General features: G+C 46.0%; 1 protein-coding gene and 1 long non-coding RNA gene across 4 annotated transcripts in view; one reads left to right on the top strand and one right to left on the bottom strand.

Annotated features, from left to right (window-relative positions):
* LOC144613793 (uncharacterized) overlaps nt 1-26,495 on the top strand; it is a 53,108-nt gene extending 26,613 nt beyond the window's left edge. The window contains exons 1-4 of one of the 2 annotated variants that reach the window (XR_013551200.2): nt 15,895-15,979; nt 17,060-17,157; nt 19,485-19,628; nt 24,157-26,495. This is a non-coding gene — a long non-coding RNA (uncharacterized LOC144613793). Of the gene's footprint in view, nt 1-15,894; nt 15,980-17,059; nt 17,158-19,484; nt 19,629-24,156 lie in introns of those variants that run through there. The other variant, XR_013551199.2, reaches the window with a different exon arrangement.
* PHLPP1 (PH domain and leucine rich repeat protein phosphatase 1) overlaps nt 2,522-26,696 on the bottom strand; it is a 212,639-nt gene continuing 188,464 nt past the window's right edge. For both annotated transcript variants that reach the window (XM_078435164.2, XM_078435165.2), the window contains 5 exons: nt 20,723-20,853; nt 15,797-15,901; nt 8,055-8,249; nt 5,559-5,787; nt 2,522-4,640 (listed from right to left, as the gene is read on the bottom strand). In XM_078435164.2, the coding sequence (XP_078291290.2) occupies nt 3,510-4,640; nt 5,559-5,787; nt 8,055-8,249; nt 15,797-15,901; nt 20,723-20,853 (1,791 nt within the window). In that variant the 3' untranslated portion in view covers nt 2,522-3,509. The remainder of the gene's footprint in view (nt 4,641-5,558; nt 5,788-8,054; nt 8,250-15,796; nt 15,902-20,722; nt 20,854-26,696) is intronic.

Below are 26,696 nucleotides of genomic sequence, written 5' to 3'. Positions count from 1 at the left end.
AGACACTTAACTGAGCCACCCAGGCACCCCCGTGTTTCTGATTTGGAATAAAATGAAGGGACTCATTAATCAGAGCCCAACAAGCAGGCAAGGGACAGCATGGCTTTCTATTCTAACCCACAGCCTAGAAAATGGAAGGTGGCCTCGGGGACCCCTTTGCCCATTTCCTCCTGTCAAATGTTCAACCTTAGTCTTCTACAAGGGAGGGGACAATATGCAGGGTCTTTGGTCCATCTTCCCTCTGGCTCAGACACTCAGGACCCCACGTGGTTGGCCCGGCCATCACCACCCCCAAGCCCCACTGCATCTGAGGTCCTGTGAGCGTGTCCTGCGTCTGGACTGTTGAGTGAATGGGGGGTTGCGGTGACCGGGGACTTGCTTCCTGTTACTGGTACAGAGCTCTGCCTGCCTCGCGTCGTTCGTGCTGTCACTCACTGATCAGGACAGCAGGTGTGCCCAAGTCAGCCTGAATTCGGTTGCAGTTGTGTTTTGGCATGGGATGGGGACAGCCTTTTACTGTCCTCTTTCACATATGCGGCGGTAAGAACCAGTTCACGAGAGACGGGTGACGAAAGTGACGCTGAAAAGCTTGCACAGGTTAATCTGCAGGAAATTTCTGTGGGAGGATGAACTAAAAGCAAAATGAGATTTAGTGGCAAGAAATGAGAAAAGCCGATTTTCTCTACTGTTCCCTCATCTCTGCCACCTGTGACCCCTCCAACAGACGTTTCTCTGAGAGCTTTTAATTTCAAAAGGTACTTCTGCTGTGCTCCCAGTTCTTACCGGTGACCGTCGTTGGTTCATTCACAACCGCGACAATACTTCCGCTTGTATAAGGCTTTCCTCTCCACAAATTACTTTAAATACATTATCTGGTTCGATCCCTGGGAGGCGATCCCACACTGAACGAAATTCTCTTTGTAGCGGGTGAGAACTCACTGTGCCGTCTGACCAGTGCTCACATGGGAGTCCTCACAAACGAGAATGTTCCGTCGTTCCGTGCTGGGCCGTGCCAGCAGGGAGCGGAGTCTCGGATGTGGGCCTTGAAGACCTAACACACATCATGGATTTGTGTTTCTCTCATCCTGGGGAATGGGGAGCTCAGTGGATGTTGGAGCCTGACTTCCTCTCTCCCAGATTCATGCTGAGATTCTGGTTACACCTTTTGATTCGTCTGTGTCTCCTTTTCCCACCTTGCAAGGCCGACCTGCCCTGGTGCCATAGTAAGGTTTAATGCAGCTTCTCTGCCTATTGGGTGCTTGGGATTGCTTTCTGGCAGCTCCTAAGAAAATGATAAGTAACTTTGTTTCTTCTGGAAGAGTGGAGGAAGGATAAAGAACCGAGAACCGAGTAAGCCCATTTCTACCCAGAGTCTGATCTCACCAGCAGGTGGCGCTGTGACAAAAGCAATCAAGAGAAACCAGGTCAGATCAGGTGGGTGTCCGGGCTCCAGAGACAGGCCCCGGCGCCCCCTCTTCTGTAGCGAATAATAAGGCGCTCATGTGAAATCCCAGAGCTTTCCAAGTGTGCTCGGATCCCCCTGGGGCGGGGCAAAGCCTGAAGAAGGCAAGGCGTTGGTAGAAGGGTCTGGATTGGTAGATCCTGAGCCGGTTTTGCTTCCTGTCTAGAACGGAGAGCTCTGCCTGGGCTTGGGCAGTCTAGTCCCTTGATGCCTGGGTCCCTTACTGGGCTAAGATGGGCACATCCTTCTACGGCCTTGGTGGTTTTCAAAGAGCACGTGTACATGCAGCCAGACGCGGAATGAAGCATGGACATCACCAAGACCGGGCTGATCCACTGATCTGGACCCCAGTGAAAGAACAGACTGCCCCTCACCGAGTCTACAGGTTGAGAAATACTATTTGCCCTGTCCTGTCACGGAACCAGCCAGGTCCCACACAAGGGCAGACCTGAAAAGGAAGACAGGTGTGGCTGGGAAGCTGGTCCACGTGAGACAGAATGACCACCAGCACCTTCCACACACAGTGCACAAGACGCAGGGTGGGGGTGAAGGGAGGCGCTATAGTCTCTAAATGGGGCAAGTCAGCTGGCAATACCGGGTTTCTTAGTGGATCCCACGGTGCCAACGTTGTTTCTGCTAGCGAAGGAGAGTGAGGCAACCACTTCCTGACTTTCCCCGTTCACGCGAAGGTCTATTAACCTGTTCCTGTGGGTCAAGGGGCCCCTGGGAGAATTGGAAAGGAACTCGGCTTTGTGGGAGGAGTTTTCCAGGGATCTCTGCATAGCCTCTGTCCACCCCCCTGTCTTAATGTCCACCCCAGGTGATAATAACAGGAAGCAGAAAGGCTTGAAGATCAGCGCTTTGTATCATTAACCACAGGGCAGACTCCAGTAGCTCATTCAATGCAGGTTAACCTGTTGGGTGTTTTCCCTTCAAAAACAAACAGCACCAGCCAGAAGTATCTGATAGCCCTGAAGTCACATCCATTCGTTCCAAACCCAAGCTGGCCGTCATCTTCTAGACCCACCTGGCTCCTGGGACAAAAGCAGATGGGTCCAATACTTGTAAATTTCGTATTTATTATAACAAAAATTATGACATGTTCATTTGTGCATTCTGCTTTAATAGAACTCTCGGTATGTAAATGATCTAGTTGAAGGCTCTACAGTCATGCTGATTGTGGCAGCAGTAAGGGACACACCAAGTGTCTGCGGAGGGCAAGGGGGTGGGGACGGGAGGGGAAGAAAAACGGCTCAGAGGCCCCTGTGTGCAGGTTAGTTTCCAGTGGCCTGAGATCCACCCGGTTGGAACAGAAGCCCCTTGGCTGCTCTCAGCCTCCACACCGAAGGAGCCGGAGGCAGGTTAGGAGGGGGGCGAGGAAGAGAAAAGTCAGTCGTTCAGGCTTGTCCTTTCGCCAAAACTACAAAACGTCTGAAGCGTCACTATACAGCACTGAGCTATTTACAATAGAAATTTCTCAATCAACTGTTCTCTCAGAGAAAATTAGTGAATCCCAGTGACTTAAGTCACCTGACAGAGTAAAGCAACTCCTAGGAGTTAGTCTCCATATTCTACAAATGTCTATCATTTTCAAGACAAAAAAAAAAAAAAACAACAAAAAACAAAAACCTTTTCCCCCAAAGAAATACAGAATTACAATATTATTAAATCATTTAGCACTGGCAACGCACCCTGCCCTCCAAACAAAACAAGAAAAAGCCATTTTAAAAAATATTACATTATCATTAACCGTCTCTCTGTAATATATTAAACCTTTTGTTCTTTGTCTTTACACATCTGATACGTTAGGGGAAGAAGTTAAACGTAAAGCATCGCTAGAAGAAAAGTGGTGATTATTTAAACAAAATGACCAACAGAGGGAGAGCCCAGGACTAGGTGCCGAGACAGGGTGGGAAAGCGGGAGAGGGCGTGGAGTGAACCCCTGGTTTAACGTGAGCCTGGGAGACTCTTGCAACTCAGTCTTTCTGGGTTAGTTTATTTGTTCAAGAGCGCCCGGCGGGGGGGGGGGGGGGGGGGGAGGGGGGTGTCATAGCGGCGTGTCACAGCAGTCTGGCAGCTGGTCCCCCGGGCCCAGCGGCTGCAGGGGTGGCGGCGGCTGCTGCTGCTTCATCATCTCCTTGACCTCCTCCTCCAGCTCCGGGGGGATGATGAACTGATCCTCGGGGTCCGGCTGGGCCGGCGCCGCGAAGTAGCCCCCGGGCTTGCGGAGAGGCGCGTCCGCGGCCACCTCGATCACGTTGTGGCTCCTCTCCTGGGGCGCCACGGAGCCGTTGGCCCGGCGGCGCCCCACGGTCCCCGCGGCGGCGGCGGCGTCCGCCCTCCTGGGCGGCCCCGGCTCCTCCTCGTTGGCGCTGATGACGATGCCCTCGTCGCTGGCCTCGGCCGGCCCCTGCGGCGGGCGCCGCCTCTCCTTCTCCCGCGCCCGGCCGCAGTGGATGTCCACCTCCACCTCCACGCGGCTGCCGTTGGTGAACACGCCCTCGATGGGCTCCTCGTCGTCGCTGTCCAGGCCGTTGTCGGAGAAGGCGCTGGAGAAGGTGGCGCTGGACAGCTGGCGCTGGAACGCGTGGGCCAGGCCCACCGGGTGCAGCGCGCAGCGCGGCTCGCTGGCGTAGGCGGGGCTGCTCTCGGCCGGGGCGCCGGGCGGCGGCTCGTCCGAGGCCGTGGAGCCCACCTCGCTGCTCATCTCGGAGGTGGACAGCTCGCTGCTCATCTCGGAGGCCATGCCGCTGCTGGACGACGGCACGCCCAGCGCGTCGGCCGGCCGGTCCCTGGCGGCCACGCTCGCGGCCGGCGGGAAGATGCCGGGGCTGGGCGGGGGCCCGGCCCCGCCGGCGCCCAGCTCGCAGCAGCAGAAGCCGTCCTCGGCGACGCTCAGCTGCACCACCACGGCGCTGAGGCTGTCGCGGCAGCCGTAGCTCTGCGCCAGGGTGCACAGCTTCTTGGCGGCCGCCAGGGCGTCGGGCACGTTGCGCACGGCCGCCACCGCCTCCTCGGCGGACAGGCTGTCCCACAGGCCCTTACTGCCCAGGATGAAGAACTCGTCCTGGGGGGTCAGGGGCACGGACTGCACGTGCGGGCGCGGCACCACGCTGGGGTGCAGGAAGGTGTACCCCAGGATGCGCGTGGACTCCGTCACTCCGTTCACCTTGCCGTCCTGGGGGGGGCGGGGGGCGAATCGACGTTAAGGAGAGGGGGAGTATCCGCCGGCCCTACTCAAGGCCTGTCTGGGATGCGTCTCTTCCTCCGGAACGGCAAGCTTTCCCCACTGCCTACCGGGTTCTGGGGGTTTCATCAATGACGGGGGAATGCACGCGTCCCGTGGGCAGGCTGGCTTCTGCAGCCCCGCACCGTTTTCCACACATGCAGTGTGCGCTCACCATCCTGGGGTGGGGGGGGGGGGGAGCAGGACTCCCAGGGCCCAGATCCAGCGCCTCCCAGGGTGGAGACTCACGCCAGGGTGTCCCAAGAGGGGCACTGTCACCACCGAGGCCGAATCATTCTGCGTTATGGGGCCGTCCCGGGCACTGGAGGCCGCGGGGCGCCCTGCCGGTACCTACTGCCTGCCAAAGGCATGAAAAGAACCCTCTTCGGAGGCGACTAATGTCCGGGGTGGGGGAGGTGCGGAGGAGCCCCTGGTTAGAAACCACTCAGAGGGAACAGGAGGTGTGAACCGAAATCACAATTAGCTACTTTTACGTTGGCACTCACATTGGCCTTGGAGGACGCACAGGTGCATTACCATTCCTCCTTTCCTGATGAGAGGCTCAGAGGCTCAGAAGGCCCAGCCCACGAGCGGCAGAGCCGAGGACCGACTCCAGGGGCAGCGCCCTCACGCTCCCCTGCACAGGGGCACTTGCAGGAATCAGCGGAGGGAGGCAAGGGCCCCAAGCACTGGGCACAGCCTCTGACACAGGCCATGGAGAACTGCTCTGCCACCCTGTACCTTAGGCCTTCAGACCTATCCCACAAAGGAGTTGCTCTGTGACACCGTGGATTCGGAACGTTGCTGGTTTCTGCCCTGACCCTGGCCCCCTCCTCCCTGACATCCCGAGGAAAACGGTGCCCTCCTCACCTCGGTGATAATGGCCTTGTGCCGCTTAATTCTCTTCAGTTCTTCTTCGCAGCTCATGACATATGATCTGGACAGAGGCAACGGCTTCCCATTCCGACAGAGAACCGTTTGGCACTTCCCCACATTAGCAGAGGTCAAGGTGAAGGACCCTCCTGGGTCCACAGGGTCGTGCTTGATGTGACAGAGGACGGCAGCACCTCCAAGTTTCTGCCCAGCAGTTCCCAGCTTCCTGGAATGCAGAGAGAGGGAGTCAAACCCACGCACGACGCATCACACAGCAGCTCCGCTCCTTCAGCAGGGGCCGTGCGCCCCGGGCGGGGCCGGGAGGAAACCTGGAACCTGGGGGTTCCACTCAGCCTCTGCCACCAAAGCAAGCACTGCTCCGCTTCTCCCAGGAAAAGGGCCGTGGATTCGGACAACCCCTACCCTGAGGTGTCTGCTCACACCTGGGGGCGTGGGGAGGGGGTGTCACTTTGCCACCAGAGGAACCCTTGTCCTGCCGCGTCCAGCCTGCTGCTCCCTTACTTACCACACCCCGAGGGACAGCAGGAAAAGGGCCTCTTTGCTCTCCGTCCACCCCTTTACATCCTCTCTGCTCCCAGCAGAGGAAACCGAAGAGACCACTAGACAGGTGTGACCATACGCCGACGCGTGTGCCCCAAAAGTACTTGGACTTTACAAGGACGTCTCCGGGACAAGCCTTTAATTACTGGACCGTTCACGTTCTTGTCTTACGTGGGCCAGTATTATCTATTCCAGAATGTTCATAGGAAGGCCTTTCTAGTAATTAAGCTCCAAAGTGCTCGTGATAAACCCTTTTATTCATGACCCCCCACCCCACCCCGCACCCCACAGACTGAGTCCACAAAGCACCTACAAGCTCCAACAAAGAGAGCCAAGAAATCCTACCACAAGCCCCACAGAGGGCAAGGCCTCCTGGGCTCCTGACTTCTTGCTTCTGCACCAGCAAGAAGGTCCGGACAGACTCCTCTGTTTACGAGGGCAGACCCGCCTTCAGCCCACATGGAGCGGCCGTACCAGCAATGGAAACCAAACTGGGGCTGCCCACTCGAAGGCGTCAGGATGTCACGCGCAAAAACCCAGTTCCCCGAGGGCGGAAAAGATGACTGTGTGTGCCGTGTCCTATTAACAGGGAAAGGAAGCGGCATACAACTGACCCCGGAGATGGGCTGACAGTTTAGGTCTTTGAACTCCGGCCTGCGGACCCCCGGGACCAGCTGGGCTGCTTTCTCCCTTTCACAGGCACAGTGATCCCTCTTGGCAAAGCCAGAAACCCGATGGTACTTGTGAAAGGCACAGCTAGGAACCAGAGTTTAAGGTCCTTAAGTTCTTACTTCCTATTTGCTTGCCTGGCTATAAAATTATAAGCAGGCCTCTTCCGGGTGGGGGTGCGAAGGGCGTACGGTTTCTGATACACCCGTGCTTTTTTTCCTGGGACACGATGGTAAAAACAGAGAAGGAGATAGATGTGCCTTGCGGTTGGAACCTTCTGTGGAGTCTTGCTGCCCCAGGTCAAATTCTGGCTGCCCCTCTAATAGCCCTTACGAGAAGCTGGCTTCACTTCTCTGTACCTCAGTTTCCCATCAGTCAAGTAAGAACAGTCACACTAAGTGTCTCACTGGGTAAAGTATATGTGATGCGAGGACTGGTACGTATTAAGGGCTCGCTAATTGTTAGCTGCTACCAGTATTTAGCTGCTACTGCTACACGCCCACTAGAATCTGCAAGTGAGCCTAGGAGCAAAGACCCCTCGCTGGAGCTGCCTCTACCAAGCTCTTCGGGAGGCGCTGTTTATGACTTAGGGTGACTTTAAAGGCCGCTCCACAGGGGCGCCTGGGTGGCTCCGTCGGTTAAGCATCTGACTTTGGCTCGGGTCATGATCTCGCGGTTCATGAGCTGGAGCCCCGCGTCGGGCTCTGTGCTGACCGCTCAGAGCCTGGAGCCCGCTTCGGATTCTGTGCCTCTCTCTCTCCTTCAAAAATAAGTAAACATTAAAAAGAATTTTTTTAAAGGTTGCTCCAAACCAGCGAGAGAAAAAGGAGAGGAAGAGAAAAGCTCATCCTTGTTCTCCTGACCTTCACACACTGGTTCCCGGTCCCACACGAGTGTTTGCAGGACAGAATTAATAGGCAATTCCTTCACAACCTACAAAGCCATTAAAGTGACCTAAGAAGGCACAGTTCTTTGAAGGAGGGGACGCCTGTAAACATTCATCCCTATGAGTTACGAAAAACATTCCAGTTTCTACGGTGACCAAAAGCTCTAAACTACATTCCTGTCACTGACTCGGCCTCCTACAAAGTTGTCTGAACATCAGTATGTCTCAAACGGAACACGGTGTGTCCCCGATGCTTACGCAAAAGCAGATCACCTGAGTGCATCTTGAATACCCACATGTGACAACAGTGCTTTGAGACTGTTGGGCAAACGCTCACGAGAAGGGCAAGAAAACACACGGCAGGAACTGTGCTTCACCTTTGCATAACAATGAACGTATTGACCATGTATTCTTCTTCATTTTTGGTTTTCTGCAGCTCTTCGGCCAAAATGTCACTCATCGTACACTGGAGAAGGTAGGGCACCTCCACGTTCCGGTCCCCGTCAAACACCCCGTACAGGGCCTCCCGGTTGTCACAGAAGTTGTTCACCGACAGGGCCGCGACACACAACCTGCAAAGCAAGAGTGATCGGTCCTAAGGCTAAGACGTCTTAAGTCATCTTGCCTTGCCCAGACCCACGCTGTTAACAGCCTTGTCTCCTCCTTCAGGACCTCGGACAGGTTAAGAATAAGTTAAGGTAAAGTCACCCCAGCTGATTCATATCAACTAATTTTCTGTAAAGCAAAGAATGATAAACATTGATACTTCACACCTGGCTCCCCCCAGCCCCTATCTTCTGATTTTAGCTTTATTTTGAGAGAGAGAGAGAGAGAGAGAGACTGGGGGAGGGTCAGAGGGGGAGACAGAAAGAGAAGCCCCGCGCTGTTAGTGCAGAGCCCAACATGGGGTTCGATCTCATGGTTGGGGAGATCATGACCTGGGCTGAAATCAAGGGTCAGATGCTGAATCGACTGAGCCACCCAGGTGCCCCTGATTTTATTTTTAAATGGCAGTGAAAAACCCGAGAAGAGGAAGTATGGGGGATAATACAAGACTCTGAATCCACGGGTTCACATTCGGTCCTAAAACATTTATTAAAGAGAACTTTCACACTGGGCAAAATGGAGTAACAACTAAAACAATGGGACCTTTTCTTACGCTTTTAATCTTTTTCCAAACAACTTAAAAAGGCAGGGGAAAAAAAAACCTCTGAAACAACAGTATTCAGACACTGGATGATAAGAGGTGCAGGTCAGAGAGCGAGCTTGAAGCCTGCCCAGCTGATCGCCTGGAGGAAGATTCTGGAGGAGGGGGGTGGGTGGTTAGGGCCTCGGGCGGAGCCTGCTCTGGAGGCCTGCAGAGTCTCGAACCCAAATCCCCTTGTTTCCAGGTAACTTAACCGTGGCCCACAGACTCTTCAAAACGAAACCCAGAGGGAAAAAAGGACTGGCGGACAAATAAAAATTCAGGGCATTAGTGAGTGCGGGGTGACCTCAAGCACAGGGAACCGAAGTCTTCAACAGAGCAGAGACAGGAAAACTTGAAGAAGTTAATGGTTGAAAAGATTTCAAATCTGATGAAAACTGTAAAGCGGTAGATACAAGAAGCTCAACAAATAGCACACAAAAGAAAATGAAAGGAAAGTGTAACAATTGCTGAAAATCAGGAATAAAGGCGGGCAAGTAGGGTGGAGGAACAACATTTTTAAAGTACTCCTTGAAAAAAGCTGTCAACCTGGATTTCTAAACCAGTGAAAATTGCTTTCAGAACTTAAGGTGCAAGAAAGACCTTTTCAGATGCACAATTTCCCACAAAAAAGACCGGCAGTATAAGAAATACAAAAGGAATACATGAAGCAGAAGGAAATACCAGATGGAAATCTGAATCTACATAAAAGAATGAAGTGTACAAGAAATGACAAATAGATGAGTAAATATAAAACTTATTTAAAGGTCGTTTTAGAAGAGTGGTTCTCAATGGGGGCAATTACCCCCGAGGAGACATCTTTGATGGTCGCAGCTGGGAGCGACGGTGCTGTTGGCACTTAGCGGGTAGAGGCCAGGGGCGCTGCCAAACACCCTGTAATGTGCACAGAAACACCTCCCTCCCCTGCCCACCAACTATCAAGAATTCTCTGGCTCAAAACGTCAACAGTACTGAAGTTGAGAAACACTGCTTTAAAAATGACTATTTACAAATTATAACCATGTATTTTGGGGTTTATAACAGAAGTAAAACATGACAACAGCACAAAGACCAGGAGAGGGGAAATGGAAGCACACACGGAAAGGTTCTTATATGTGAAGTATTACAGTTTACCTTCAAATAAGAAGTTAAAGGTTTTACTACAAACACTAAACAAAATGGAATCATAAATAGTCCAAAAGAATGAAGAGAGATAAAGAAGAACAGAAGAGACAAATAGAAAACAATGAACAAATGATAAAGATCATTTAAAATGATCTGTAAAACTGATACGATTTAACCATATCAATTTCATTAAATATAAAAGTGGTCTAAACACTATCCCAAAAGAAAGTCAGACTGGATCAAAAAAAAAGCAAGACCTAACTGAATTTTATAAAAAGACAAATAGGTTAAAAAGGTAAAAGACCTACTATGCTAACACCAATCAAAAGAAAGCTGGAGTAGTTACATTAATATCAAAGTATAATTCAGAACAAAGATTACAGAAATAGTCATTTCATAATGAAAAGGATCAGTGCATTCATCACAAAGCTATGACATTTCAAATGTTTATGCACTTAATACAACTTTGAAATGCATGAAGCAAAACTGATAAAACTAGGAGACACAGACAAGCCCATAATTATGGTCTCTCAGCCATTGACAGAACAAGTAGATAATCAGTATGGAGATTCAAGACCTCAACAACAGTATCAACCAACTTGACCTAACGGACACCCTACCCCAACAACAGCAGAATACTCATTTTTTCAAATGCAGAGAATATTTACCAGTGTAGACCACATTCTAGGCCACTAACATGTCCCAATAAATTTAAAGGATTCAAGTCATTCGGAGTGCATTCTCGGGGCACCTGGGTGGCTCAGTAGGCTAAGCATCTGACTTTGGCTCAGGTCATGATCTCACAGTCCGTGAGTTCAAGCCCTGTGTCGGACTCTGTGCTGATAGCTTGGAGCCTGGAGCCTGCCTCAGATTCTGTGTCTCCCTCTCTCTGTGCTCCTCCCCTGCTCATGCTGTGTCTCTCTCACTCTCAAAAATGAATAAATATTAAAACAACAACAACAAAACAAAGTACATTCTTCAATCACATTGGAGAATTGCTTAGAAGGAAATTTACAGCTCTAAATGCTTATATTAGATGTTCTAAGCTCAAATCAGTGACCTAAGCTTCCACGTTAAGAAATTAGAAAAGTAAGAGCAAAACAAAAAGAAGAAGATAAAAACAAGAAGTCAGTGAACTAGAACACAAAAGCAATAGAGACAAATCAATGAGGCCAAAATCTGGGTTTTTTTTTTTTTTTTGAGAATATCAATAAAATTAATAAATCTTAAACCAAACTGATACATAAAAGGACAAATTACCAATATCAGGAGGAGAGAGCGTGTGCCATTACTACAGATCCTACAGATTTTAAAGGATAATATTAACAAGTTTATGACAATAAATTTGAAACCTAGATGAAAGAGATAAATTCCTCAAGAGACACAAATTACCAAAGTGCATTCATGAAGAAATAGATAATCCCATAGCAAAGAAACAGAATGTGTAGTTAAAAACCAAAGAAAATTCCAAGCACAGATGGCTTTTATTGGTAAATTCTACCAAACATTTAAGGAAGAAATACTAATTCCGTACAAACTGTTCAAGAAAACTAAAGAAGAAACACTCCTCAACTCATTCTATGAGGCCAGCATTACCCTGACACCAAAGTCAAAGACATCACAAGAAAACTACATGCTAATTAATATCCATCATGAATATAGACATGAGCAACAAATTACCAGAAAATTGAATCCAGCAGCATATAAAAAGGGTAATATGTCATGACCAAGTAGAATTTATCCTGGGAATGCAACGCTGATTCAACATTCAAAAATCAATGTAATTTACCATATCGACAGATGAAGGAACAAAAATATGATAATCTCAACTGAATGCAGGAAAAGCCTATGACAAAATTTGATACCCATTATAAAAACTCTTAGCAAACTATGATTAGAAGAGAATTTTCTTAACTTGATAAAGGGTGTCTACAGGAATACATTCAGCTCTATTTAATGTGAAAGAATACATTCTCACCAAAATGGATGGATGATAAACACATGGAAAGATGATTAATATCATTAGTCATCATGAAAGGCAAAATTAAACCACAACGAGGTATCACTGTTAGAATGGCCACCACTGCCACCACCACCTGATACCAGGAAGCACCGGTGAGGCTGTGCAACTAGGATTCTCACACATTGCAGCTGGGAATACAAAAGGGTACAGCCATTATCAAAAGGAATTGGGCAGTCTTACAAAATGAAATATATAAACCTACTTGTAGGTATTTACACAAGAGAAAATGTAACGTTCACACAAAAACCTATATGCAACTCTTTCTAGCATTTATAGTTGTATTTGCTAAAAACCTGAGATATCCTAAATCTATTTCGAATGGTGAATAAACTATGAATAAGAGGAGCATGGGGCATCACAGATGAATGAATATAAAATGCATTATGCTAGGTGAAAGAAACTAGACCGAGGGGGCTGTATTCTCTATAATTCCATCTATACAACATTCTAGGAAAGGCAAAACCAAGGCAACAAAAACAGGTCAAGAGGTGCCAAGGGCTGGGGTGAGCAGAAGGATGACAACAAGGGGCACAGGAGAATTCTGGGTGTGATGGACCGGCCCCGTACCCTGACTGTGGTTACATAATGCCGTTCATCAGCACCTGCAGAGCTATGCTCCTACCAACCAGGGTGAAGTTTATTGAATGTAGGTAACTTCTTACTCTCTAGATAATAATAAACATTTAAGCACCTGATACGAATGATGCCTAGACAGAGATCTGAACCTGAAAAGATAATCCCAGCTCTCAAGGAGTTAGGAGATGAATAGCAGTAATAACCATTATCCTTAAGCATAGCTCACACTTAAATAGGGTTTTACCATATGGCAGACGTTGTTCCAAGTACTGCACACACGTGTGACCCGGGATCCTTACAATAACCCTATAAGTACAGGTAGGATTTAAAAAAAAAATTTTTTTTTAATATTTGTTTATTTTTGAGAGAGACAGAGACAGAATGCGAGTGGGTGAGGGGCAGAGAGAGAGGGAGACACAGGATCCAAAGCAGGCTCCAGGCTCTGAGCTGTCGGCACAGAGCCCGACTCAGGGCTTGAATTCACCAGCTGTGAGATCATGACCTGAGCTGAAGTCGGACGCTCAGCCGACTGAGCCACCCAGGTGCCCTGGACGGGTAGGATTTCTAGTGCCACTTGAGAGTCGAGGAAATTTAGCCGAAGAGGGCTGCATAACTGGCCAAGGTCACACAGCAGAAAAGTAGGAAGCCCAGGTTCAAAGCCAGGTAGCCTGGCTCTTAGCACTTTGTAATCCTTGCTTCCATTTGTTAATAAGTCATCCTAAGTTATATGGCTATTTGAAGCAAAGTAAAATTTAATACTCATAATTCCATCTTCCTTCTGTAAGCTCCCCTTGCTACTCAGAATGGGGGTGCATAAAAACATCTTTCAAAAATAGAGTAGTGATTCTTTTCTACTGAGGTTTCCTGTTTGTTCTTTAGTCTGAGAAAGAATCTAAATTACCCAGTTGTAGCTCCTGCTTGGGTTTCCCCAAAGGATCTGAAATGACCTGATAGGGAGGGAACACTGCACCCCTTGGGGAGGGAGAAAAGAGAACAGACATCTGAGATTGGGAGGCAGGGACAGCTCCTCTCCTTCCTTCAAGATGGCAAGCAGCAAGCTCCTTGTTTACACGACCACTTTATCTTTTTTTTTTTTTTTTTAAGTTTGAGAGACAGTGTGCGCATGTATGCACACACATGTGGAGGAGGGGCAGAGAGGGAGAGTGTTAGAGAATCCAAGCAGGCTCCCCAAGGCCAGTGCAGAGCCTGACACAGGGCTCAACACAGGAAACCGTGAAATCATGACCTGAGCTGAAATCAAGAGTTGGACATTTAACCGACTGAGCCACCCTGGTGCCCCTACATGACCTCTTTACAATTAGAAAACAAAAACAAAAACAAAAACAAAACGCTTGAGAGACTTCTGGCAAAACCAAAGGGTAAAAGAGCAAGGGGAAATGAAGGGAGGACCAGGGGTGACAAGGACTTCTGACTGAGGTGCCGGTAACATTGTATTTTTTAATCTAGATGGTGGTCTGCAGATGTATTCACTTGAGGACCATTCCCAGAGTTGTATGCTTATTCACTTTTCTGCACCTATGTCATACTTCAATATAACAACATATTTAAAAGTAACACAGAAGGGGGAATTATACAGGAAAAAAAAACCTAGTTGGTTCCTTTCTTCATTATAACATACGAGTAGATAGTTTTAATATCCAGAGATGTTTCAAAACCAACCTTTGGTTTCACACAGCGGTCTAGAATTAGAACACTTGATTATAACCAAGACATAAGGTCTTCTAAGTTAAAAAGATCTCCAGAAAGGAACTCTGGGTGCTTTAAAGGAATATACTAGGGGCACCTGGGTGGCTCAGTCAGTTAAGCGGCCGGCTTCGGCTCAGGTCATGATCTCACGGTCCGTGAGTTCGAGCCCCGCGTCGGGCTCTGTGCTGACAGCTCAGAGCCTGGAGCCTGTTTCCGATTCTGTGTCTTCCTCTCTCTCTGCCCCTCCCCTGTTCATGCTGTCTCTCTGTGTCTCAAAAATAAATAAATGTTAAAAAAAAATTAAAAAAAAATAAATAAAGGAATATACTGATTTCTCCCCCAAATACAATGATAACACAGTGCAAAATACACAGAACGAATACGACAGCCAAAGCTCGGGCACAACCTTTATCAGGCAAATGGAACAGAGGCGCCGAGATGGGGACTAGACCTATTCTCTGGACCGCACAGAGCCAGGGCACACCCTTAGGGGAAGAAGAAGGGCTCAATGTGTCAGACCCAGAACTTGAATTGATTCTGCTTCCTATCTCAAAAAAGAAGAAAGCAGTCCGCATGGCAACCACAATTGTACCTTTTATTTTCCATGAAAGGTATTCAGCTAGTCAGTGGTTCCCATTCCTGGATGCACATTAAAATCACCTGGGGGAGATTTTAAAACATTCTGAAATACTGGGCTTGGTTGAAGATTATTTTTTTTAAAGTTCCTTACCTGATTCTGATGTGAACCCAGGGTTGAATACTAATTTAGGTAGTACTGAATCGTGTTCCACTTGGTTCTTTCCCTGTTTCCAATATTTTGTGTTCTGATACCTTAGCTAATTATGACTATTCTAATTTATAGGATTGTTTCCCTTTCTGGTACTAATTATTTATACCTCTTCATAAAAAGCAAGCAAGCCTGAAGAGCTTGATTACAATTCTCAGGAAAATCAATATTTGCATGTGGGACAAGGAAGGAAAAGAAACTGAGACGGACAAGTCCCGGTGGCCGGACCAGCAGGTGATGTCACAGGGAATGAACATGAAACTCCTTCCAGGATAACTTAGATTGTAAAAACTAGCTTCTTAGAACCCTGACTAATCAATACCGGAAGTGACTGAATATGGACAATCAAGGCTACTTCTCCTTTAATACTAGCCCCTGTTTTGCTTGGCAAACAGGCTTCAGAGAAAGATAAAGAGGCTTTTCAAAAGGGCAGGGATGCATTTCAATACTCCCGTCTTCTCCAAACACTGGAGTCTCACACAGACGTGATGTGTCAGTTACGCCGTATCCTAGCAACATCTCACAAAGAGAAGAGTGTGTGATGCCAAGCAAGGCTTAACCTAGTGTTCAAATGTAAGTCATGAGGTGGCCTCGCTTTGGGGACTCCTGTTCAAGTAAACGTTACCCGAGGAAAGTGTGTGCGAGCACTGGGCATCTTCCCCACTAAAGAAAGGAGGTGGGGGGGAGGTGGTTCTCACTCCAGAGTTTCACCCACTTGTTTTTCACTCCTGAAGCTTCGGTGTAGCCGTGGCTCCATACAGCTGGGGCTCCAGATCCATCTCCCGCTGAAGGCTGATCAATCTTGAAACAGCGGATGTTACTAACGAGAAAAGGAAGAGACGGGAATCGTTAGAATCAAATAATGTGTGAATTGCTACCTTTGTCTGCTAAGCGCCAGGTACTTACCACTCCTGTGTTTAATGTGTCTGAAATCTTTTATCAGCCCGAAGAACTAGCTACTCAACAAAGCGAAAGCAAAGGAGCGTTATATAGACAGAGCCTGAAAACTCGTTTTTGTCAGCGTCCTAGGGTGGTTATTAGAGACCTTTACACATCGCCCTAGATGGCGGCTGTCTCCCAGGAGCGAGAAGGACCCCTCTCAACCTCAGCATGAGAAAAGAAAACATTACGTTGGGTGTAGTCTTACAACATGAACACCAGATTTGAAAAGTAAGAAATCTAAGCCACAATTATACTGTATTTGAATGCTGTGAGCAAATTCTGCAACATTCATCCTCAAATCCAATTTCTGCCCATTTCGCCCCTTCAGAGGTTTCACAAATCCTGAGGACTTGCCATCCCCGAAGCTTCCGGTTCTTTCCTCACTCGCACGGCCATTCATGCTAAGACTAATAACCATAAAATTATGGAAGGGGTATTTCAACAAATCACACATGAACTATGTGGATTTAAACTGGGAGAGAAGTCATCTCACTTGCCACAACTGGCCCAACAGGACCCAACACTGAAATACTAAAAGCGTAAACTCTTGAATGGGGTTTTTAAAATCCACCCTACTAGAAAGCATTCTGTGCCCCCAAACAGGAAATTCTGCAGATGTGAAATAGGTTTTTAAAAAGGCTGGCTACCGCATGGTGAACTTAATCCCACTTATAAGTTGCTACTAGTTTTCTCCCTCTATCACTTAAGAGAAAAATCATGTGTGTCGTCTCTTAACACAAACGCTTTTGTCATGACCCCAAGAATTTACCTGTTGGCATTCATTAACTCCAAAATACAACCCTTCAACTTTAAGAAGGAAATCTATATCTAATTGCATTCACTTTGATTTTAGAAATAGCTGGTGGCGGTTTCTTTGAAATTTAAAAATATTTCGTGAAAGAAAAGTTTCTACTCTCAATCGGCAGCAAACATTCGCTCTTCCCTTTATCCTCAAAAGCCAAAAAAGCACCAACGGAAAATCCTGAAATGAGATTAATACCTTATTTTACAGCAGGGCTATTTATCCTCTTTTCAGAAGTTGTCATTCCTACCAAGAAAAGAGGGGCATTGAATGAGTCTGCCGTTATCTGCTGTTCATGGGACCCTGCTAGCAGATTTCACCCATGCACAACGGTAAGCACATGCAAAGGGTTTCTTAGTAAGGCATCACTAAGGGTTTCACTGCATCTCTGCTGCCTTTCTGAATTCCAGAGAAAAACTGAAGGCTCATTTCTAAAGACAGTTATGCTTTTTATTATAGAACACAGAGCCTTCAAAGAAATAATGCCACTTCCCGGCCTGAGTATGAACGGAAAAAAAAAAACAATCCTTGAACTACCCCCCGCCCCCCAAACGCTTCCCAGTGAAGCAGGGGTTTCTCCTTCTCTGCCCAGCTGATACAGGGTGGCTGAGCAGCTGTCCCAAACGACCTGAACGCTGACTCTTGCACATCTTCCGAGGAGTGTGAGAGAACATGCGAGCCGGAGCTCAGTCACAGTCACACAGAAGCGTCAGCCTATGCCCTTACCCGGTCTCACACAGAATAAACAGGCCATCCCTCCAACAGCACAAGAAATACAGTAGATACGGAAGCTCTTCCAAGTTATTAAGAAGCCACAGCCTCCCAGCTGTGAAACAGAAGGCATCATTTTTACATAAAAGTGTTATGTGGGCCCCCGGGTGGCTCAGGCGATTAAGTGTCCCACTCTTGATTTCGTCTCACGTCATAATCTCACAGTTCCTGGGGTGGAGCCCGTGTTAGGCTCTGCGCTGACAGCAGGGAGCCTGCTTGGGGTTTTCTCTCTCTCTGCCCCTCCCCCCCACACCATGAGAACTCTCTCTCAAAATAATTCTTTAAAAGAAAAACTGTGATTTCATTGTCTGTTCCTTTTTAAAATTTTTAAATTTTTTTAAATTTATTTTTCGTAGCTTATTTGAGAGTGAGCGAGCACGAGTGAGGAAGGGGCAGAGGGAGAGGGAGAGAGAGAGAATCCCAAGCAGACTCTGAGCTCTCAGCGCAAGGCCTGATGCAGGGCTTGATCCCACGAACTGCGAGGTCATGACCTAAGAAGCCGAAATTAAGAGTCTGACAACTGGGTCACCCAGGAGCCCATGTCTTTTTTTTTTTTTTTTTTTTTTTTTTTTTTTTTAAATCTTAGAACACACATCTGATGCTCTGTAGTAGCTCAGGCCAGTCTAGTAACATGTCCATTGCAGAGACTTTAACAAATAGATTTTTCTTACGGATAATAGTGGGGTAATCATAAATATGTGGTTTTGCATCTTGTTTCTAATTACATCATGAACATTTTCCCATGTCACGTTATATTCATCCTAAATATAATTAGATTGATGATCACCTCTGTGCCTAAAATGAATACCACAGTTCTGATTATTTTTTAGAATGAATTTTGCCATAGAAAACCTTGATCTAAGCATATGAATATTTTTAAAGGCTTGATACACAGAGTCCATAGCTTTTAAGAAAAGTTATATTCAATTTACAGTACTCCAGCAGCACCAATTTGAGGGGGGAAGTATTAATATTTCCTTGATATACTAGTAAGTTTGAACATGACATTTTCATGCAACTATCTGTACTTCTTTTGTGAAATGTTAACCTCCTTCACTTATTTGCTGTTCGAGTACTTTTCTTCTAAGAACATTTTTTAACAAGAATATTAATGCTTGTATTTTTCCTGTTTTTTTTTTTTTTTGCCACTGTTTCTTCTTAGTTTGTCATTTGCCTTTTAGATTTACTCTTGGTTTTTTTCCTGGAAAGAGATTTCAAACTTTTGTGTATACAAAGTATTTTTAAATACTTAGAAATATCAAAACCAATTATATATATTGATTTCTACTTTTGCGATCCCCACCCTCCCACCCCCACCTCCCACTTTTGGACAGAAAAAGATGTTTTCTGGCTTGTGAATATATTCATGTGATTTTTTTTCTTACTTTTAGAAATTATTTCATTTTATAGAGTTCTTTAATTTAGCTTTAATTTATTTTGGTGTGTAATACAAATTCAACTTAATTTTGATATAATTGTTTTATGCAAAATTTCATATATTTATAAAAATACTCAAAATCTAGCTGCGTTAAGATGAAAATATATTTTGATAATCCAGGTACTCTTAGTTCTAGAAGTCTCTTAGGACTTCCTCCTCATCATATGGAGGAGAAAGCTGAGGTCTGGACAGACTCAAGGATTTGGGCCGAGGCTCCACTAACTGAGAAAAAGTACAGAGCGCCTAGACCCCCTGCAGCTCTCCTAGGACACTCTGCTTAGGCAGTACTCCTCAATTATAGACTGAAATCAATCAGTACCTGAAACAAACAGGCACTAACTAGGCCAATTCCATCCAGGAATCGCCTGGAGCGATATTCAGATTTTAGCTGGCAGTAAACACCTAGGATAATATTAATGACTGCTCTTTTAAAATTCTCCTCCTTTTCAGTTTTGTTCTAAGACAACGGAAGAGGACTTTTAGCAGGAGACAGCACAACAGGGCTTAAGCATAGAAGGCAAACACAATGACTAACGTGTGTCAGTGTCCAAGACTTAAGCTGGCTGCAAGAAAATTCAGAAAAGTTTAAAGAAGGTAATGATGACCATCCATAATCCTATCATCCAGAGAATAACACTATTTTAACATTTTTATATCCTTGCAGGCATTTTCTAGGTGTACACATGCACACAAATTTATTTTGGAAAAAGTGGGAACATACCATACAAATATTTTGTAAATATTCTTCTCATTGAACTTCACACGTAGGGATCTTTAACTCTACATCATTTTAAGTGTATTATTTTGAGAGAAGAGAGGGTGCACGTGCATGCATGGATGGGGGAGGGGCAGAGAGGGGAGACACAGAATCTGAAGGGAGCTCCAGGCTCTGAGGTGTCAGCAGTCGGACGTGGGGCTCGAACCCACGAAACGTGAGATCATGACCTGAGCCAAAATCAAGAGTCAGACGCTCAACTGACTGAGCCACCCACGGACCCCTACAGCATTGTTTTTAATGGCTATATAATATTCAATTATGAAGCACAATTCTCTTGACAGACATTTAGAGTTGTGTGAGAAGAAATTTTTAAAGACGGTTTTTTTCTAATGAGGTTTCCTCCTTTAATGTTTTACCCAGTGAACTTCAACCTGCAATTCTTTGTCGACATCAAGAACGACACTATCAATGAATTCTTTCCCCAAACACGATAACTTAGCAGGATCTAACTATCCCACACTCCCAGTTTTGTTTAAACCACCTGCATTTTACCAGATTGTTAGTTTTTCCCACATCACGCATCTCTTTCAATCCTTTCCTAACATTTGCATTAAGCATCACACCATATCCTCAGTAACTGAGATGTAAGTTTATGTCTTAGTTATTCATGGCTCTCCTCCCAGTTTTTCTTTATATCCACCCCCCCCCCCTTTGTATTCATTATTCTCATTCTCTTTTTGCCTGGATACTTCCTCAAAGACTTTCTGAAAGGACACTTGAGTATCCAACTATTTGAAATTGTTTTTGGCCCTCCATTCTGGTGAACTATGGACTCACAAATCGCTCCAAATGTGTGTAGATACAGCTAAGAAGCCACCGGGCACTTCATACTGTTTAATGTTTTCACTGAGTTACAAATCGCGCTGTCCGTGAACGTGGACAGGGCTGCAGGGCATCACGAGATACTTACTTCAGCAATTCCAGGGTTTTGTGATCAAGGGCAAGTCGGGGGTTTCCAGTCAGGTCTAGTTCTTGTAGTTTTGGAGGCAGGTTTTCTGGTAAAGTGACTTCGCTTAGCTCATTACAGCTCAGGTCCACGCACTGCAACAAGAAGGGGAAACCGGAAGTGATGGCCCGGACACGTGGTTCAGGTGGCTCTATGCTCCTACCCGTTGCTTGAGAATCAGTCTGCCATTCACTAGACTATGCTGGCCAAGTGCAGAAAAATAAGATTGTCTGCTACCCTCCCATAAACATTTAAAACAGATTCTGCTATCTGCAGCTAAAATGTTCACTTTCTTTGGTTAACACAGAAAACCCGTGTTCTTTATTCTCCCCCTCATTAAGTTTATCTCTACATGTAAAACAACAAGCATTAGCTGAAAATCCCAAGGATAGTTTTTCTGATTGCTCACAAAATCTCCACACCTGTTATGGCCATAAGGGGTAGAGTCAACATCGAAATGGAACTTTGAAGGGGCTTCCTTAAATCAAAATACCTGCAAGATGAGGAAGGCAGGGACACCTTCAAAATGAGAAGATAATTCAAAAGAAGCTCAATAAGAAACTGGTAAAAGACTAGCTGTTGGGCCTGCCTGCCGCCTGCAAGGAAAAAGGCAGGAGTCAAATAAGGATCCCACCCCCCCAGGCATCCAGTACCTAGATCTTCCACCAGCTCCTGCCTAAAATCACTCGAAAACAATGACAAAAAGGGTCAGCATGTTGATTAGAACAAAACTTGTGTTATCTGCGAATGGGGATAATACCTCCTTTCTCACAAAACTGAGGTAAGCCCTAAAAGAGGTGCTGCGTTTGTGTTCTGAGAGCAGGGAACCGGAGGAGAAGGTGGCTCACCATCGACAAGAGGGAAAAGGAGTAATTGGCAATTTTTCCGGAGAAAAGAACATGTAATCCATAATTTGGCAGAAAGGGGTAGGAAGAATTCAATTATCCAGCTTGAGGCTGCACCTTCTTATGATTTCAGAAAATGCCTCAAGAGCCTGTTAAAAATCTTAAGATGGTTTGAAAGGCAAATTGTATCCAAGAATTTCAGAATCTTTAAAGCAGACAAAATCATCTTTTTTGGAAAAAATTTTAACTTAAATCTGTTATGGATTGGGGAGGGACAGAGACCGAATGAACACCTATATTTTTGGAGAAAAATATTCTCAACTGACTTCAAATGATGCAATGTTTCCACACAAATTGTTTTATACCCTTGCTCTCAAGCAGTAGCAACGATATAAAATTATATTGTAATTTTAATTACTTTGTATTATGAGAGTGTTGTAACCACTTTATAAAAAGTTGGACAAGTGGAAAAGCTTAGAAAACTTGCCTTTATATGTAGTGCCCTAACATAACCAGTGTTAGTATCCAATTTTTCTTATTAATATAAACAAAAATTAAAAAAAAACATAAATGTAGATACAATTTCATCACTTATTCCATATCTGGACTCCTAGCACCTTTAATGGCAGAAGACATATATTCATTGAGCCTAAACATCAATAGGGAGGTGGTCATCTTTTTGTTTTGTTTTTCCATTTATAAATAATGGTTGCATCAATAGTCAACTGGACTGTAATGAAAAACCACTAATACTGAGAATACTAAAGATGGGCTGTTCCATCAGGATAGTCCGTGTACATCAGCACGGAGAAGGCAAATGCTGCCAGTGCTATGTGCTGGGCAGTGATGAAACACAAGCTTGAGGACTGGCTGGTGTGCGTAACTTAGAACGGGTGGTTGACAGAAACAAAAACAAGGTCAGACCATGAACTATGGGGAAAGACTGTAGACATCTCAGAACATTATGGAATTTTATGAAATTGATAGGCATTGTTTTCTAATTTCACCTAATGATTTAAACACTCATAGCTCTGCCGGTGTAAAATTGCTCATTCTTTAAATTACCAAATTATAAAATGAGTTCAGTAAGGTGTTTACTTATGACGACAATGCTGGCGTTGTCTTTATAAATAATCCTCTCAGAAGTGGTGCTTACCACCATCAAGTCCCTCTGTCTCTCCCCCTTCCCCCTCCCCCCAAGGCCCTTAATTCACTGCAGCCAGTTCTTGTGCCCTGTCCCACAGTGTTGTCGCCTCTACAGGGAGGTCTGGGACCGCGGGGGTCCTGACTTTGCTCTTGTCTCATCTCCCTCCGGCCCACTCCCCACAGGGCTGTCAGGGGGACTGTGATGTGCTTAATCCCATCTGATCGCACTCGGGCTTGTCTTTCAGTCACTCCCTACTGCCTTCCAATCTGCCACCAGACTCCTCAGCCTGCCAAATAAGGCCCTTCATCTCCACCTTTCAGCACCTGCTTCCCTGCGCTCTATATTCAGCGGTGTCACAGTTAATTCCAGTTCCCGCGTGTGTCATGTTCTCACTTGCGCTCTGCACATACTGCTCTGTGACCGGGACTCTTCAGGCTTTCCTCGCCCCTTACCTGGCACAATCTGCCCCATTCTTGTCAGTCTCAACTCGACGCCAATTCCACTAGGACCCCTCGTTCAAAGTTTCCGCTTACTTATTCCTCCCATTAGACTACGAGCTCCTAGAGAACAGGGCCAGTGGCTCCTCCCCCATGTCCTTAGTGCAGCACAGAGAACAGATGCCCACAAATGCCTGGGAATTAGTAGACAATTATTTGTTGAACAAAGAAATGAACGAATCTTCCGAGAAGATCCTCCAGTAATTCAATCCGCTAGGATGGAAACGGAGATACGCGTGCTGAGATTGAGTTCAGTCTGGAGTAAATAGCATAATGGCAGATAAGGAGAGAAATACCCTTTCATGGTTCTATACATTGGAGGAGGTTTGATCATGAAAATTACAGGGTGTTGGTTCCCAGCGCTGACCTACTGGCATTAACATAAACAGTCAGTGCTCTACTTACAAGCTCTATTCCTTATTCTTTTAATAGTCTTCCACAAACACTTGTTGACTGAGTGGTTGTAATGGCTACCACTAGGAAAACAGAAAATTTGGGGGTGAGACTGGAGAAAACAAATAGTACTTGCGTATTCCATGACGTTTAATGTATGTTTCTCTATTGTTTAATGCATTAAAATTTTCTTGAAAATACATTATTAAATAGAATGTTAAATCAGCCTACAAAGTTACCTTTCCCTCTTTCAGGCCTATTTTAGGACATAGCTTACAAAAACTACTTGGCTATAGTACAAAATTCTGGTAAGAATACTCAAAACAGAATTATCCAACCCTTGGAAAAAGTGAGATAACTCATAGTTGGAGGAACTCAAGATTTAGAGGGAAAGACCGCTAATACGTTTAGCTAAGAGCACAGGAAAATAATCAGTGCATCTTAAAGAGAACTGATCCGACATTTAAGTATAATTATCACCAAAGCTCTGATATCTTTATTATGTTTTCCTCACAGAACCTTACCAAAGACACGGGCGTATCACTTTTCACAGCAGCGTATTACCTATTATCCCCCCAGTAATCGCCTGGACTGCCCGGAAACAGCAGAGTCACCTGCTAACTCTGAGCGATTCTGCAACCGCTTGCTTCAGCCTTCAGACCACAGCCAGGCCACCAGCGCAGCCATGCGGCCCTCCAGAGCGCAAAGGGGCACTCCCAATCACCTTTGCACTCCCGTGCCCTCACGGCGGGAAAAGCTGCTGATGTAATTATTTCTGTAATTGTTCAGAAATGTATATTGTTTAAACCGCCCCACCTTTTAGGGAGTTGCAAAAGAAGACCTTTCATCTTTTATAAAGCCTTCCCTCTCTGTATTTACATACACTGTGATTTTCTTCCGAACAGGTTCACTAATTTTCATTACGAATTCCTAAGAAGCAAATAAATGCAAGTGTTCATCCAAAAGAGCCTTGATTTAGCACCTACCTGGTGGCAGACAATAAGCCAGACGTCAGGGATCTACAGAGACGGCATCACAGTCCCCACCCTGGGGAATTCCCAGGCCAGAGTGGGAAATGATTCTCCCTCCGGCTGCGAATCAGTAATAGGTACAAGTGTGCACGGGTGTGACAGGTTAAGGCTTCCGAGGGCCTTCCAGGAGGGGATTTTTGTGAAGAATCGAAGATAACGAGGCAGAGAAAACAGGAGGGCATCCAGGGAGAGAGAATAGCACACGGCTTACCAGGACACGAACCATGAGTGACTGGCGTGGCTGGGGATGGCGGAGAGGCAGGCAGGGACCAGATGGTAAGCTAGAGACTGTGTCTCAGGTAGAAGTGGTCTGTACTACCTCCCTCTCTTACAGTTAGGAGACACAGCCTTTAGCTTAATAGTAAAATAAATATACACATGTATTGTTTCTCACTATGTAACTTGTAGCCAGATTCTCTTGAAACACTTAAACTATATTTATTCCTGATGTTGTATAGACTAAGTGGTCATTACTGTAGGACATTCATATATCTAAGTAAACTTGTTAACTAAATGAGCCAGTGAGAACCTGTCAAAGATACTCAGACTCCAAACCCAAAGCTGGAGTTCTATTTTTCTATATAGGGGCGCCTGGGTGGCTCAGTCGGTTGAGTGTCTGACTTTGGCCTCAGGTCATGATCTTGTGGTTTGTGAGTTCGAGCCCTGCATCAGGCTGTCTGCTGACAGCTCAGAGTCTGGAGCCTGCTTCGGATTCTGTGTCTCCCCCTCTCTCTGCCCCTTCCCTGCTCAATAAGTCTTCCTTCTCTATATTTACATATACTGTGACTTTTCTCAACTGGATTTTAGATTTAGAACACCTCTATTGGCAATAATTTGATAAAAACAACAATCAGGGTAAAAATTTCATTTAAAAAATCCTCATTCCACCAAATAGTATTCCATTTCCCCAAACACGAATTCCCTTAAACACTGAAACTAAATTATTTGCAAAATTTGGCTTTAAGAAAAGGTATCTTTTAGGGGCACCTGGGTGGCTCAGTCGGTTGAGCGTCTGGCTTCGGCTCAGGTCATGATCTCGCGGTTTGTGAGTCTGAGCCCCACACTGGGCTCACTGCTGTCAGTGCAGAGCCCGCTTCAGATCCCCTGTCTCCCTTTCTCTGCCCTTCTTCGACTTGCGCTCTCCCACAAAAATAAATTAAAAAAAAAAAAAAAAGAAAGAAAGAAAGAAAATGCATTCTTTGTATAAACTGAGCAATTCCTTTCTATCACTACTTCTTCAAATTGGTTATGTGTGCCTTTGGAAGGATGCAGTGGTAGGTATATCACAGAGTTACAGGGCACCTGGCCCATGCTTCTGTGGGCTTCAGTTTTACTCAAAGATGATGGACAGAAAGGGCCTTTATGTTTACACGAAAACTAACAGAAATGGTAAAAAGCAGAATGCAAAAGGAGTGTGTGATTTTAGATTGCAGAGGAGACTTGAGAGAAATTTGCTTGTGATTTCAGGCCATACCCCAGACTTCTGGGCCTATCAGCTCACTTCTCTTCAGCCTTAGGGGCAGGAGACTTTGAAGAGCATGACGGTGACCACGTCACTGCCTACTTCCTGAGGACTCAGCCACGAGCGCTCCTTTCGTTCGTCTGCACGTATCCATGCCCCACCGCATACGATGCACGCGGCATTTTGTTGGAAAGGACATGGCTCTGAAGTTAAAAGGATCTGCTGAAATAATTGTTTCAACTAGAGTTTAAAAACCATCAAACAGACTAGTCTGACTTAATTCGTTACTCCAGTTTTGAAAGAGCATATGCAGTCCTGGCTCCCTGCTGTTCTGTCACGAGTGAGGCAGGGAGAAGAGTGGCATGAACGGCCACCTGTGGTCTATAGACGCTGCGTCATCCCTTTCCTTTGCCCTTGTCAGGAGCCCTGCCCCACACAGAAATGGACACAAGATTCCTGGCACGTTAGAAGATCCCCTACCTAATTATTACTGACCCAGATTCTAGAACCCTAGTGACGACTGCTCCCAGTTTCTGGTTTTTAGATACACAGGACAAATGCCT

This window comes from Panthera onca, chromosome D3, assembly GCF_046562875.1.
Source record: "Panthera onca isolate mPanOnc1 chromosome D3, mPanOnc1 haplotype 2, whole genome shotgun sequence".
Classification (NCBI taxonomy): domain Eukaryota; kingdom Metazoa; phylum Chordata; class Mammalia; order Carnivora; family Felidae; genus Panthera; species Panthera onca.
This window is presented reverse-complemented; position numbering and strand designations above follow the sequence as displayed.